This window comes from Bison bison, unplaced genomic scaffold (genome assembly GCF_000754665.1).
Source record: "Bison bison bison isolate TAMUID 2011002044 unplaced genomic scaffold, Bison_UMD1.0 scf7180017858917, whole genome shotgun sequence".
Classification (NCBI taxonomy): Eukaryota; Metazoa; Chordata; class Mammalia; order Artiodactyla; family Bovidae; genus Bison; species Bison bison.
The window spans coordinates 185,688-200,777 of NW_011489489.1; the positions used below are offsets into that span (position 1 = coordinate 185,688).

General features: G+C 41.4%; 1 protein-coding gene across 4 annotated transcripts in view; it reads right to left on the reverse strand.

The window, feature by feature from the left end:
- The window catches only part of ASPH (aspartate beta-hydroxylase), a 169,921-nt gene that overhangs the window by 60,484 nt on the left and 94,347 nt on the right, over window positions 1-15,090 (reverse strand). For all 4 annotated transcript variants that reach the window (XM_010830312.1, XM_010830318.1, XM_010830307.1 and 1 more), the window contains one exon: window positions 5,399-5,484. In XM_010830312.1, coding sequence (XP_010828614.1) covers window positions 5,399-5,484 — 86 coding nt within the window. The remainder of the gene's footprint in view (window positions 1-5,398; window positions 5,485-15,090) is intronic.

Here is a 15,090-nt window from a genome sequence, read left to right on the forward strand (position 1 = left end):
CATCTATTTCCCATGAAGTGGTGGGACCGGATGCCATGATCTTCGTTTTCTGAATGTTGAGCTTTAAGCCAATTTTTTCACTCTCCTCTTTCACTTTCATCAAGAGGCTTTTGAGTTCCTCTTCACTTTTTGCCATAAAGGTGGTGTCATCTGCATATCTGAGGTTATTGATATTTCTCCCAGCAATCTTGATTCCAGTTTGTGTTTCTTCCAGTCCAGCATTTCTCATGATGTACTCTGCATATAAGTTAAATAAACAGGGTGACAATACACAGCCTTGACGTACTCCTTATCCTATTTGGAACCAGTCTGTTGTTCCATGTCCAGTTCTAACTGTTGCTTCCTGACCTGCATACAAATTTCTCAAGAGGCTTTTGAGTTCCTCTTCACTTTTTGCCATAAAGGTGGTGTCATCTGCATATCTGAGGTTATTGATATTTCTCCCAGCAATCTTGATTCCAGTTTGTGTTTCTTCCAGTCCAGCGTTTCTCATGATGTACTCTGCATATAAGTTAAATAAACAGGGTGACAATACACAGCCTTGATGTACTCCTTTTCCTATTTGGAACCAGTCTGTTGTTCCATGTCCAGTTCTAACTGTTGCTTCCTGACCTGCATACAAATTTCTCAAGAGGCAGATCAGGTGGTCTGGTATTCCCATCTCTTTCAGAATTTTCCACAGTTTATTGTGATCCACACAGTCAAAGGCTTTGGCATAGTCAATAAAGAAGAAATAGATGTTTTTCTGGAACTCTCTTGCTTTTTCTATGATCCAGCGGATGTTGGCAATTTGATTTCTGGTTCCTCTGCCTTTTCTAAAACCAGCTTGAACATCAGCTGGCTATCAAGGTTATATAAATAATGGAACACACTGGCTCTGTTCTAGGCATCTCTGGATCCCTTCACACAGATGCTCCTTGCCTTTCCTAAGGGACCATCAGCCCTGCCTTCCCCTCAGCTCTTGGGAAAAGTAAATGTGTTTGTTGTTAGTCTGAAAAAAATTTCCCTTCCCCAGGTTCTTACTGGGGAATAAAGCTCCTGACACCATTACACAATTCTTAATAAACTCAACTACATGACAGAATGCTCATGAAGACTTGCTTAAAAATCACCTGTTCTTCAACACAGCTTATATATGATCCTAGGACTAAGACCATTCACTGGAGAGACAGGTACTTGCCCCTGTCACCCCACCCCCAGCCTCTGTTTTGGCATAAGGCCGGTGGGCTGCCTTGCAGGATATTAAGACATAGCCCATGGAGGTCACTTAGGAACCATGGGTGTACTATAAATTTACTAGTTTTTGTTTTGTAATTAATGACTATTTTGGAAGATACATGTTGAAGATATACAAAAATTCTGTTTCTCCCTAAATTCTGTTCATTAAGTTTAGAATTCATCCCTGGGGTGGATTCATTGAGATTTTCTATTTCTCTTATTTACTTCTCCATTGACTCACTGGCATCTTCTAAGAGAAAAGAGTTGATGAGGCCCTACTGTATAGCACAGGGAACTATGCTCAATATTTTACAATAATTATAAGGGAAAAGAATCTGAAAAAATAGATATGTAAGTATTTACAACTGAAACGGGCTTCCCAAATGGCACAGTGGTAAAGAATACGCCTGCTAATGCAGGAGGCGCAGGAGACACAGCTTTGATACCTGGGTTGGGAAGATCCCCTGGAGGAGGAAATGGCAACCCACCCCAGTATTCTTGTCTGGAGAATCCCATGGACAGAGGAGCCTAGCGGGCTGCAGTCCATGGGGCTGCAGAGAGTGGGACATGACTGAGCACACATGCATAACTAAAACACTTTGCTGTATACACAAAACCAAAACTATTATAAATCAACTATACTTCAATCAAAATAAATAAATTAAATACCAAAAAGCATCCGTGGGTGCAACATTAGGTAGGAGGCTGAGCTATCCATCACTGGGTCCTTGATGCATATCTACAGCAGGACATTCTCTCTGGACTTGACACAGAGCAGCTCTTCTGAGGACCACTATTCCTCTGACGGTGTGAATCATGCCCCTGCCTTACTCAGCCCACAGGCGACATCATTCCTAGCCCCGTTTAGAGCCTGCAGTGTGAACTTTTCATGTGTTGAACTTTTAGCTTTATTAAGCTTTCCCTTCTTTTAATTTTTATGATTCCAGCAAATGAATATTTCAGTCTATCATTTCCAATCCTTTTTCTGGGGCATAAGGAGGAGTTTTAAACAATACATGTTATTTTTAAAAATCAATGATTGAAATATGATTCATGCATTTTTGGAGGAAATAGAAAGTGACCTCACATGTTCATGTCACACAGTATCTGAAACAAGGGTGTGACCTGAGACTGGGCCTCCTCTGACCAGAGTATGCCTCAGGGCCACAGTGATCCCAGGGGAGTCTCTTGCATTATTTGAAAACACCAGCTATAAAAACAACCCTACAAAACTTAATCCCACTGATGATTCAGTTCATAATATGGCTCCCTATTGTCTCAGAAGCAAGAATTGCCTCTGTAGCCACTTCTTCCTCTTTTATTTACCCTATTACAGATCCATGGTGCTTCTTGAGGATAGCATCATAATTTCTGCAAATAAGCAAGGGCCAGAGGAGAACATCCCATGAATTGTTCCAGCACTTTTATGTTTCACTGACTTACCTGCCCCTTGATAACTGAGCCCTTCTCTACCATTCATTATCATTACAAAAAAATCCTTCTCTAAAGCTGTTCGTTTATTCTTTATCCCTAAAATCACCCCTGAAATAGGTAGCCCCCCCTCATTTTTCACTAAGGACATACAGCACAGAGAAAGTGGAGAATGCCGAATGGGGTGATAGGAAAAGAAGATTCCCGCCTCATTCCTAGTAAGAAATGCAAAATTTCAACAAAGAATAGCGGGCCTCATTTTACAAAGTTAAATGAGATAGACACAGAAATCATCCAACGTTAATTTAGTGAACAAAAACTTGGGCTGTAATATTCTCTGGAATTACTGCATTTGTATCGGCTGCTGATGAGGGTGAGCCAGGCTTCGGTTTGGGGACCTTGCCATTTGCTAGTTACAGACATCTTCATGCTTGTTTGGGACTTTTCCAAAAGATGTGTGGGAAGCACATTTTTGTCCCACCTCAATGCCTAATGTGGATGTTTTTATTGTTGTTTTTTAACTATGACAATCCCCTATTACTTTTTTTTTTTTTTTTTGCAGTCAATGTCTCAATGTCTACTGATTAGAAACCACATTACAGGAAAACCAATGGTATTACACAAGGTACAAATTTAAGTACAGAACCAAGACAGAAATTTTCACAAGAGACAAGTAGAGGCAAACCTTGGAGATCTTGCGGGTTTGGTCCCAGATTACCACAATAAAGCAAATACTGCAACAAAGCCAAGTCCCCAAGAATATCTTGCTTTCCATTACATTTAAAGGTTACGTTTATATCACACCAGGCTTCCCTAGTGGCTCAGACGGTAAAGAATCTGCCTGCAATATGGGAGACCTGGGTTCAATTCCTGAGTTGGGAAGATCTCCTGGAGAAGGGAATGGCTACCTACTTCAGTATTCTGGCCTGGAGAATTCCATGGACAGAGGAGCCTGGCAGGCTATAGTCCATGGGGTCACAAAGAGCTGGACATGACTGAGTGACTTGTACTTTATATCATACCATGGTCTATTAAGTATGCAATAGCATTAATGTCTAAAACACAATGCACATACCTTAATTAAAAATACTTTATTGCTAAAAAATGTTGATCATCATCTGAGCCTTCAGTGAGTCATAATCTTTTGGCTGGTGGAGAGTTTGAAATTATTTTGAGAATTACCAAAATGTGACAGAGACACGAAGTGAGCAAATGAGGTTGGAAAAATGGCACTGATAGGCCTGTTTGGCACAGGGTAGCCAAAAACCTTTAATTTGAAAAAAAGAATGCAATATCCACGAAGAACAATAAAGTGAAGCACAATAAAACAAGGTATGTCTATAGATGATTAAGTGAAGATGCCATTAAATACAGTATAATAGATATTGGGCATGGCAATTAGATGAATATGACTGAGTTGGGAGAACAGATAACTTTAGTCTTGTGTTAATTCCCTGTTTTCAAAAACATAATATCCAGGAACAAATGCAAATAAGGTTTTGAATTAACTGATGACAAAGCAAAACATAAAACAGTCACCCTGGGAACTAGAGCTATGTGAGTTTAACCCAAAGTGAGAAGAATCTTAAATCTAAAATCGTTTCACCTAATAGTAACTACCCTAAGTATTAGACTAACTTATTTTTTCTTTTTGCATCAGGGTGCTTTAAAATGAAAACCCTGACTTGTATGCTGCTTGGCAGTACTGATGCTTTTAAAAAAAATCTCTTATCTCATTGTTCATTGTATCAAAGTTGTATCTAAGTTGTATCTAAGTCACTAAGTTGCGTCCAATTTTTTTGTGACCCCTATGGACTATAGCACACCAGGTTTCACTGTCCATCACCATCTCCCAGAGCTTCCTCAAACTCATGTGCATTGAATCAACCATCTCATCCATTGTCACCCCCTTCTCCTGCCCTCAGTCTTTCTCAGCTTTGGGATCTTTCCCAATGAGTCAGTTCTTCCCATCAGGTGGCCAAAGTATTGGAGCTAAAGCATCAGTCCTTCCAATTAATAGTCATGGTTAATTTCCTTTAGGATTGACTGGTTTGATCTTGCAGTCCAAGAAACTCTCAAGAGTCTTCTCCAGCACCACAATTCAAAAGCATCAATTCTTTGGCCCTCAGCCTTCTTATGGTCCAACTCTCACATCTATATATGACTACTGGAGAAACCACAGGTTTGACTAGATGGACTTTTGTCAGCAAAGTGATGTCTCTGCATTGTAATATGCTGTCTAGGTTTGTCATAGCTTTTCTCCCAAAGAGAAAGTGTCTTTTAATTTTGTGGCTATAGGCATCATCCACAATGATTTTGGAGCCCAAGAAAATAAAATGTCACTGCTTCCACTTTTTTTCTCATCTATTTGCTTATCTCATTGGATCTTTATAAAAAAATCAAGAAGTAAGTACATACTATTCTCATTTTTTAACACAAGGAAACGGAGACTCAGAATGACCGAGTGATTTCCCCAAAGCCACACAACTAAACGGTGATGGAAGGGGCTGACTCCCCAACTGGCTAGCCTGAAGATGAAGTTCTGTTTCTATCTGGCCATTACAGCTACAGTTTTTCTTTTCATTTGATTCACTCCACATGGAACGCTGATGTGCCTGGGGAAAAATCCACTCTATTCAAAGGTTGATTCTCTTACAGTGTTTTTCAAAAACAAACCAAGGGTAATGCCTGTGTTTATTTAACAACGAAACCATAGCACGTTTCTATGAAAAATAGACCATCGACCTACCCTTTTACGGAGTTTTTCTGCAGCATCAAGCTCAGCTTTAATAGTCTTATCAAATTTATTTAATAGTTTAGGCTTCTTTTTCTTCACTGAAAGAAAAAAGAGGTTTATAATTTTTATATTTTTTGTTTAGAAATAGTTACAGCAAATAGTGATTTATAAAAGTAGTAAGAAATCCAGCATTGGTCACAAGCCAATTGGAACTGGAGGAGCGGTTCCTAATTCAACTTCCCACAAGGCTCTCCCCACCCCCGGGTTGACCCAGCCAGTAAATGCCATGCTCAGGGACACAGCCTGGGCCCTTTAACCCATGTGCTCCATGGTGTTCTTGGGATTCTGGGTGAATACTGATATCCTGAAACTCTCAGGAGAGTGTTTCCAGAATGAAATAGTAGGTATGATTACTGAACTCTTTTAATCAACTCCTTGGGTAAGTCCCAAAGACCACTTACAAGATCTTTGAACATCTATAGTGTTTCCAATCAGGTAAAAGTAGGAAACGCCTCTCAAAAGGACTCAAGTGAGCAGGATTTCTTAGTTGAGGACTCAAGACCCTTCTGTTGCAACCAGGACCTAAATTCCAGCATATTCCATACTTTAGCCAGAAGGGACCACCCCACGGAATAGCTTTGTGTCACTTCTGAGGCTAATTTCTCCAAGTAAAACGACTTATTCCTTTTCCTTTGAAAAGGAAGGGGAGGGTGGGACAAATTGGGAGAACAGCATTGACATATAGACACTACCATGTAAAACAGACAGCTAGTGGGAAGCGGCTATAAAGTTCAGGGAGCTTAGCTTGGTGCTCTGTGATGGCCTAGAGGGGTGGGGTGAGGGAGGGAGGCTGTACAGGGACAGGATATATGTATATATGTATAGCTGGTTCACTTTGTTGTATGGTAGAAACTAACATAACATTGTAAAGTAATTATATGCCAATAATAAATTTTTTTTAATAAAGAAAAATATACCCCTCCTTTAATAATCAGCTCAAAACCACATTCATTCCACATATCACCCATGTAAGCACTCTATTCTTTTTTCTCTCTCTCTTTCTATTACACGACTGAAGTCTGCAGCACAATGCATACATCTTTTTTTGTGGTTCTTCCCCATATTATATGGGGCTTTTATTATAATAACATCTTGGTCTCTTTCTAAACCATAAAACTATAGCTTGCCAGGATTCTCTGTCCAAGAGATTTTCCAGGCAAGAATACTGGAGTGGGCTGCTATTTCCTCCTCCAGGGGATCTTCTCAACCCAAGGATCAAACCCACATCTCTTGCATTGGCAGGTGGATTCTTTACCACTGCACCACCTGGGAAGCTATTTAGTTTAGTTCAGTCACTCAGTCGTGTCCGACTCTTTGCTACACCATGAATCGCAGCACACCAGGCCTCCCTGTTCATCACCAACTCCTGGAATTCACTCAGACTCATGTCCATCGAGTCAGTGATGCCATCCAGCCATCTCATCCTCTGTGGTCCCCTTCTCCTCCTGCCCCCAATCCCTCCCAGCATCAGGGTCTTTTCCAATGAGTCAACTCTTCGCATGAGGTGGCCAAAGTATTGGAGTTTCAGCTTCAGCATCAGTCCCTCCAATGAACACTCAGGACTGAAATCCTTTAGAATGGACTGGTTGGATCTCCTTGCAGTCCAAGGGACTCTCAAGAGTCTTCTCCAACACCACAGTTCAAAAGCATCAGTTCTTTGGTGCTCAGCTTTCTTCACAGTCCAACTCTCACATCCATACATGACCACTGGAAAAACCATAGCCTTGACTAGACGGACCTTTGTTGGCAAAGTAATGTCTCTGCTTTTCAATATGCTATCTAGGTTGGTCATAACTTTTCTTCCAAGGAGTAAGCGTCTTTTAATTTCATGGCTGCAATCACCATCTGCAGTGATTTTGGAGCCCCCAGAAATAAAGTCTGACACTGTTTCCACTGTTTCTCCATCTATTTCCCATGAAGTGATGGGACCAGATGCCATGATCTTCGTTTTCTAAATGTCGAGCTTTAAGCTAACTTTTTCACTCTCCTCTTTCACTTTCATCAAGAGGCTTTTGAGTTCCTCTTCACTTTCTGCCATAAGGGTGGTGTCATCTGCATATCTGAGGTTATTGATATTTCTCCCGGCAGTCTTGATTCCAGCTTGTGCTTCTTCCAGCCCAGTGTTTCTCATGATGTACTCTGCATATGTTAAATAAGCAGGGTGACAATATACAGCCTTGATGTACTCCTTTTCTTATTGGAACCAGTCTGTTGTTCCATGTCGAGTTCTAACTGTTGCTTCCTGACCTGCATAGCGGTTTCTCAAGAGGCAGGTCAGGTGGTCTGATATTCCCATGTCTTTCAGAATTTTCCACAGTTTATTGTGATCCCCACAGTCCAAGGCTTTGGCATAGTCAATAAGGCAGAAATAGATGTTTTTCTGGAACTCTCTTGCTTTTTCCATGATCCAGTGGATGTTGGTAATTTGATCTCTGGTTCCTCTGCCTTTTCTAAAACCAGCTTGAACATCTGGAAGCTACTGCTGCTGCTGCTGCTGCTGCTGCTGCTGCTAAGTTGTTTCAGTCCTCTCCGACTCTGTGCGACCCCATAGATGGCAGCCCACCAGGCTTCGCCATCCCTGGGATTCTCCAGGCAAGAACACTGGAGTGGGTTGCCATTTCCCTCTCCAATGCATGAAAGTGTAAAGTGAAAGTGAAGTTGCTCAGTCGTGTCCGACTCTTCACAACCCCATGGACTGCAGCCTACCAGGCTCCTCCATCCATGGGATTTTCCAGGCAAGAGTACTGGAGTGGGGTGCCATTGCCTTCTCCCTGGAAGCTATTACTCACTCATAAATCTTGACTTGGGAATATGGACTGTATTTCCAAGCACCCCACACTCCAGGTTAACCATCAAATTGTCCCAGTGGCCATAGCCACTGCAAATGCTTCCAGATCATTTTCTTCCCAGTCCCACCCTGTCAGTAAGTTACCCTGTAGTAAATGGATCCATTGATTACACAGAGACTCCTGCATCATTTTTTGGTCTCGAAATGCCTTCTCAGTTCAGTGGGCACTTTTTGTTCCATCTATTCTCCAACATCTCCCCTCTCTCATCTGTGTGTCCCAGTCGAATGATTTCCAAAAGGAGGGAAGTTTCCTAAAAACCTTAGCCTCCTGCCTCTCCCCACAGGGAAAGTGGTGTGACTTATCTGATTACTGAGCTTGAGGGAAGCGATAAGCTTGTGTAGCTCAGCCCCACCCCTTCCCTTCCTCTAGCACATGTACCTCTATTGTGCTGGGCTGGCAGCACGTGACCCAGGGAGGGGGCACACGTGGCAGGACTAGGGCTACTGCACGATGCCTGGAGTGAGTGGGTATATCCAGTCCTGGGGTTCAAGGTTCACCTGTTATTCCTGCTCATTTAAGTCCATTCTTCAATTTGGCTCTCGTCAATAAAGAGCTGACACTTTGATCACTTATTCCTTCATTCCTCGTAATATATATTTTAAATTTCTATTGGAGTATAGTTGACTTACAATGTTGTATTAGTTTCAGGTGTACCGCAAAGTGAATCAGTTACACGCATACATATATCCACTATTTTTAAGATGCTTTTCCCATACAAGCTATTGCAGAGTACTGAGTAGAGTTCCCTGTGCTACACAGTAGGCTCTCACTAGTTATTTATTTTATCTATATACAACTAATAAGAAATAATTGACCTAGTGCGCACATGTCCATCCCAGTATCCCAGTTTATCCCTCCCCTTTTCCTCTTGGTAACCATAAGTTTGTTTTCTACATCTGTGACTCTGCTTCTATTTTGTAAATAAGTTCACCTGTACCTATTTTTTTAGATTCCACATATAAGCAATATCAGATATTTGTCTTTCTGTATCTGTCTGACTTGCTTCATTTAGTATGACAATCTCTAGGTCTATCTATGTTTCAAATGGCATTATTTTGTTCTTTTTCATGACTTTAATATTCCATTATATATAACTCCTAGGCATATACCCAAAGAAAACCAGAGTTCAAAAAGATACAGGCACCCTGATGTTCATTCCAGCACAATTTACAATAGTCAAAATACGGAAGCAACCCTAATGTCTATCAACAGAGGAATGGATATAGAAGATTTGGTACATGTATCATTCCTTCTATATTTTTTAAAGTTGCTATCCTTTTTAATTTGTTTATTCTACCTTTCTCTTCTCCTCTCCCCAAACCCCAAGGTCCCCTGTTGTGGAAAAATATGTCTAAGGCAGAGACTGTAAAATAGTGGCCAATGGGAACTTTCAATGGCATATCATGCTATGTGAGCATTCATGTTGAGGACATGGGAAATGAGCTGACACTTGACTGAGACGGGGATTTATAAGTGGTGGGAGTATTGTCATATCACCCACCAGTGATCCATGTCTCTCCATTGCTCACTTTGGTTTTGTAGAAGTGTTGGCAGCAGAATGACAGCAGGACCAGGAAAGCCTGGTGTGCAGAGGGTTTAACTGCAGGCATCAGCACTTTTTCCACGTACGTCGCCCGTGTTGTACAGTTAAAGTTAACACGAAGCTTACTCATTATGGGGGGGGAAAACTATTGGCAGCTTAGGACAGCCAAAATAGTTAACAGTAAAATATACATACATGCTACCGTATATAAAATAGATAGCCAATGGAAATTTGCTGTGTGACTCGGGGAACTCAAAGTGGGGCTCTGTAACAACCTAAAGGGGTAGAAAAGGGTGGGAGGTGGGAGGGAGGTTCAAGGGGGAGAGGACATATGTACACCTATGTCTAATTCATGTTGATGTATGTCAGAAAGCAAACCAAATGGTAAAGCAATTTTCCTTCAATTAAAAATAAATAAATTTAAAAATTAATTTAAAATGTTTGTTAAATAGCCATACTATACTGTGTCAAAATATTTCAATATATCACAAAAAAATAGAACATTAAAAATCTCAAAGCACTTGTTACCAAGAGAAATCACTTTGACCCATCTTTTCCTATATCTTCCTCTTGAGTAGCTGCTAATATTGCTCCTCCCTCTGAAATTCGAGTTTATTTCTATCATGAATATGTGTAAGCGTAAAAAAACCTAAAAAGCGCACAATCTTCCCAATTGTAAAACAAAACAACCACAGACAGATCTGTTCCTTCTTGTTCTGGGAAGCACGTTGGTCTCACTACAGAAACAGCGGTGGATTCTCAGGGTTTGTGATGGGACAGGGCAGACTCTCCCAGGCTTTTTGGGTCTTGGTGTTCTTGTTGACAAGTGAGTGGCTTGGGCTGGGTCCTTAAGGTCTCTGAACAAATCTTGCACTTCTAATTTCCAGTTGATTTTAAACCATGTCAATTATCTTTCAAAGCAGGCCTAGAAGTATTGAGCCGGGTTGTTCATTTTGCTAAATTTGGATTTTTAAATGGTTTGTGACTTTCCTGGTAGCTCAGATGGTAAAGAGTCTGTCTGCAATGCGGGAGACCTGGGTTCGATCCCTGGGTTGGGAAGATCCCCTGGAGAAGGAAATGGCAACCCACTCCAGTATTCTTGCCTGGAGAATCCCATGGATAGAGGAGCCTGGTGGGCACCAGTCCATGGGTTGCAAAGAGTTGGAGATGACTGAGCGACTAAGCACAGCACAAAATGGTTTAGGAAGCAGCTGTCTATAGTTTTATTAAACTTCGTACTTTTTCTTGGGGTAAGGGGCAGGGGAGGTCACTGCCATTACAAGTCTTTTATCCTTTTCTAAAACCATAAAGAAGGGGGAAAAAAAAAAAACAAATGACCAGTTGTATTTCAAATCTTGACTTCCCTTACTGTGGTTGAAACATTAAGAGCAAATGAAATGAAAAAGAAGAAACATTGAAAATATAATTAAAGGCACAAAAAAAGACTAACAGTACACATGTAGATTAAAATTAAATGCAGACTCCCTTTCCATTCCACTTGGTCTATGGAAGAAGGTGTTTGCCTACTATGGTATGTGAGGAGACCATAGTCTTACTGGGGAGAAAGCTGTGAACAGATAATGAATGCTTGGAGGAATGAGGATATTTGTAAGGGTGAGCTAGGAGTGGTGCTAACTTTTCCGTGAGCCAGCAGAGAAAGCTTCCTGGAGAAATGGAGAATTAAAGTACATATGCAAGTAGACATAGCATTCAGGGCAGAGGACAGAGTATTTATTTTGTAAACCAATCACAAGTTTGGGAAGTTGTATTTTCACCATTAGTTCTTTTTCTTGTAAGTCAAAGGCTACAAATCTCCTCCTTGCATGCTAGGATTTGGTGCAATATCCATGTTGTTGTTCAGTTGCTAAGTTAAGTCTGACTCTTTGAACAAAACGTGGTCCACTGGAGAAGGGAATGGCAAACCACTTCAGTATTTCTTGCCTTGAGAATCCCATGAACAGTATGAAAAGGCAAAAAGATATGACACTGAAAGATGAACCCCTGGATCAGTAGGTGCCCAATATTCTACTGGGGTAGAGTAGAGACACAGCAATATACATGAATGTTCTTATAATGGGAACCTGGGCTTTTCCAGAATTTCCTGACAGTAGAGATCATCCTCAGGGACCCCAGACATGGACTTGCCTTCCCCCCAAATCCAGAAATGTAGCCTTAGTGACACAGAGCCTGCTTTCAGAGCAAGAAGAGCCCTGAAATGCATGTTTGGGGTGTTTCAGTTTTGAAGAGAGAAAATTCCATCCCATCTCTAAGAGGTGCACAGCTAGAATGAGCCTTTGGAAACCATGTGAGGCAAAACGCGGACAGCTGTAGCCGCACTCCACCCAGATGGGGGATGTGGGTTGGTTCCCACGCTGATGGCCAAAGTGTCTGCTCGGCCGGGAGCTGCCATCTGCTTTTGATACAGTATTGTCCTGCTGATTAAGGCCCTTGATTTAATGTCACTCTGAAAAAGAGAGAGGGTAAGAGCTTCTCCCACCAACTCAAGACCCATCTGAAATGCTGCATTTGGTCAAGAAAAACACATCCATCCTGAAATAACTCTATAATCGTTGTTTCCTAGAACCTTTACTGCCTTTCACAAATTGACTCCTGGTGGTGGTTTAGTTGCTAAGTCTTGTCCAACTCAATGGACTGTAGCCCTCAAGGCTCCTTTGTCCATGGGATTCTCCAGGCAAGAATACTGGAGTGAACTGCCATTCCCTTCTCCAGGGGATCTTCCTGACCCAGGGATCAAACTTGAGTCTCCTGCATTGGCAGGCAGATTCTTTACCACTGAGCCAGCAGGGAAGCCACACATTGACTCCTAGTCACTCTGTTTTCACCTCCTCTTTCTCTACCTGGAAAGCAGATTATATTCCTTTTACACAGACTATCAAATTTCACATAAACTTCTGATACTTCCAAGATTTTTCTCATGGTTTTTTGATGGTTTGAGCTGGAAAACCCTTCCTTCTACTCCCAAAGAATACTCTGCTTCAACTTTGGGGACCCGGTTTAAATGCTATTTCCTCTATCAAGTCATCTAAAAATATCTTCATAAAACACACACACATATACACCCTTTCTCTTCTGTGCTCATATAACACTTTGTTTCTGTAAATAGTAAAGTTTCAGGCTGTGTTTAAGTTGGCCATATGGTTATGTATAATGTACACTCACTTCCCCACACCACCCCCACCCAGCTGGATTGTTTATTTCTGTAAGGAAAGAACTGTGTCTTCCTCATAATTTATTTCCAGCACAGCACATGGCCAGTCCCACAAAAAGTCTTCAACAAACGTTTCTGAACAGATATAAATACACACACGTATGAATAAATCAAGATAGTCCATGAAATCTTGCCATTGGTGACAATATAGATGGACCTACAGGATATAACCTTAAGTGAAATAAGTCAGACACAGAAGGATAAATACTGTATGATTTCCCTTATAGGTGGAATCTGAAAAATGAAACAAATGAACAAACAAAATAAGACAGAAACAGAGTCATAGATACAGAGAACAAACTGGTGGTTGACAGAGGGGCAAAGGTTGGGAAGATGGGTGAAAAAGGGAGAGAAGAGTAAGACACCAAACTTCCATCTCTGAAATAAATTAGTAACACGGATGGCATGTCACATAGGGTATTCATCAATAGTATTGTAACAACTTGGTATGGCATATTACATAGGGAATACAATCAATAATATTATAACAACTTGGTACGATGACAGGTGGTAACTAGACTTGGTGATCATTTCATCATGTATAAAAAATACCAAATTACTATGGTGCACACCTGAATGCAATTTATATGTTAACTATATAGCTCAACAAAAAAGGATATTCCAGAAGTGGATAGGATAATGTCAATTTGTAACTTGGGCATATTGGCTATTTCCTGCATTGCAGGTGGATACTTTACCACTGAGCCACTGGGGAAGCCTCATATTGGCTTTTTAAAAGCCAATCAGAAAATTCCAAGCACCCAACATGGAGAATGGGCTTCCCTGGTGGCTCAGTGGTAAAGAATCTGCCTGCAATGCAGGAGCTGCAGGTTAGATCCCTGGGTTGGGAAGATGCCCTGGAGAAGGGCATGGCAACCCACTCCAGTATTCTTGCCTGAAGAATCCCATGGACAGAGGAGCCTGGCAGGCTCCAGTCCATAGGGTCACAAAGAGTCGGATACAACTGAAGCAACTTAGAACACACAAGATGGAGAATAAATTCAGAATAAAAGTACCTGGCTTTATAAAGAGTTCAAAAAGTGTCAAAAAACAGCTAAAGAGGGGATGCAGAAGGAAGGTATGAGACAGACACAATGTATGTGCAAGACAAACCCCACTGCAGATTTTATAGAGAATACCAATATTTATTTTAGTTTTTCCATATATTTAGAATTTAGAACATAATGGCAGAGTACTAGACACAACTAACTAGTAAGATCTTGGACTGAAAAGTTCAGCTGATTTTAGTAGAACATACAAACTTCACTAAGCAGCCTGCTTTTATGTTCTGAGTCACTGCTTAATGCCTTGTCAAATTACTTGCTAATAATGGTAGTTGAGATTCATGGATCACTTACTCTGCTAGACACGGGCAACTAACCCAGGCTGTACAAACTGTCAACAGTAGGAGCCAAGACTGGAGTCTGGGGTTGTCTTGATTCCACTTGTCTATGCTTTTGACTCTTTTGTTGTCAACCTGGCATCTAACCCCAAAGTTAAGAAACCAGGGTGTTCAGCATGCTTGGAGAGTGATGACAGAGTGGAATCAAGTACTAGTGTAAGTTATTATGTTGTGTAAGGAAGTAGCTGAATTTTGTACTGTTTGTCTCAGAGGATAAAGGCCGTGAAATAATCACAGTGATTTTCCTTCATCTTGTGTCTCAAAGACCGAGCATGTTCACATTACTCAGAGAACACCTGGCCAAGCAGGAAGGGCATGGGGAATGGAGTCTGGAGGCCAGGGTGTGAGCCTCAGTTCTGCCTTTTTTAGACAGCTTGCTTGGTCTCAATTTCCTGAAATGGGAATAACATCTGACTCCCCTACCTACCAACCATCAGTTCAGTTCAGTTCAGTCGCTCAGTCGTGTCCGACTCTTTGTGACCCCATGAATCGCAGCACACCAGGCCTCCCTGTCCATCACCAACTCCCAGAGTTCACTCAGACTCACGTCCATCGAGTCAGTGATGCCATCCAGCCATCTTATCCTCTGTTGTCCCCTTCTCCTCCTGCCCCCAATCCCTC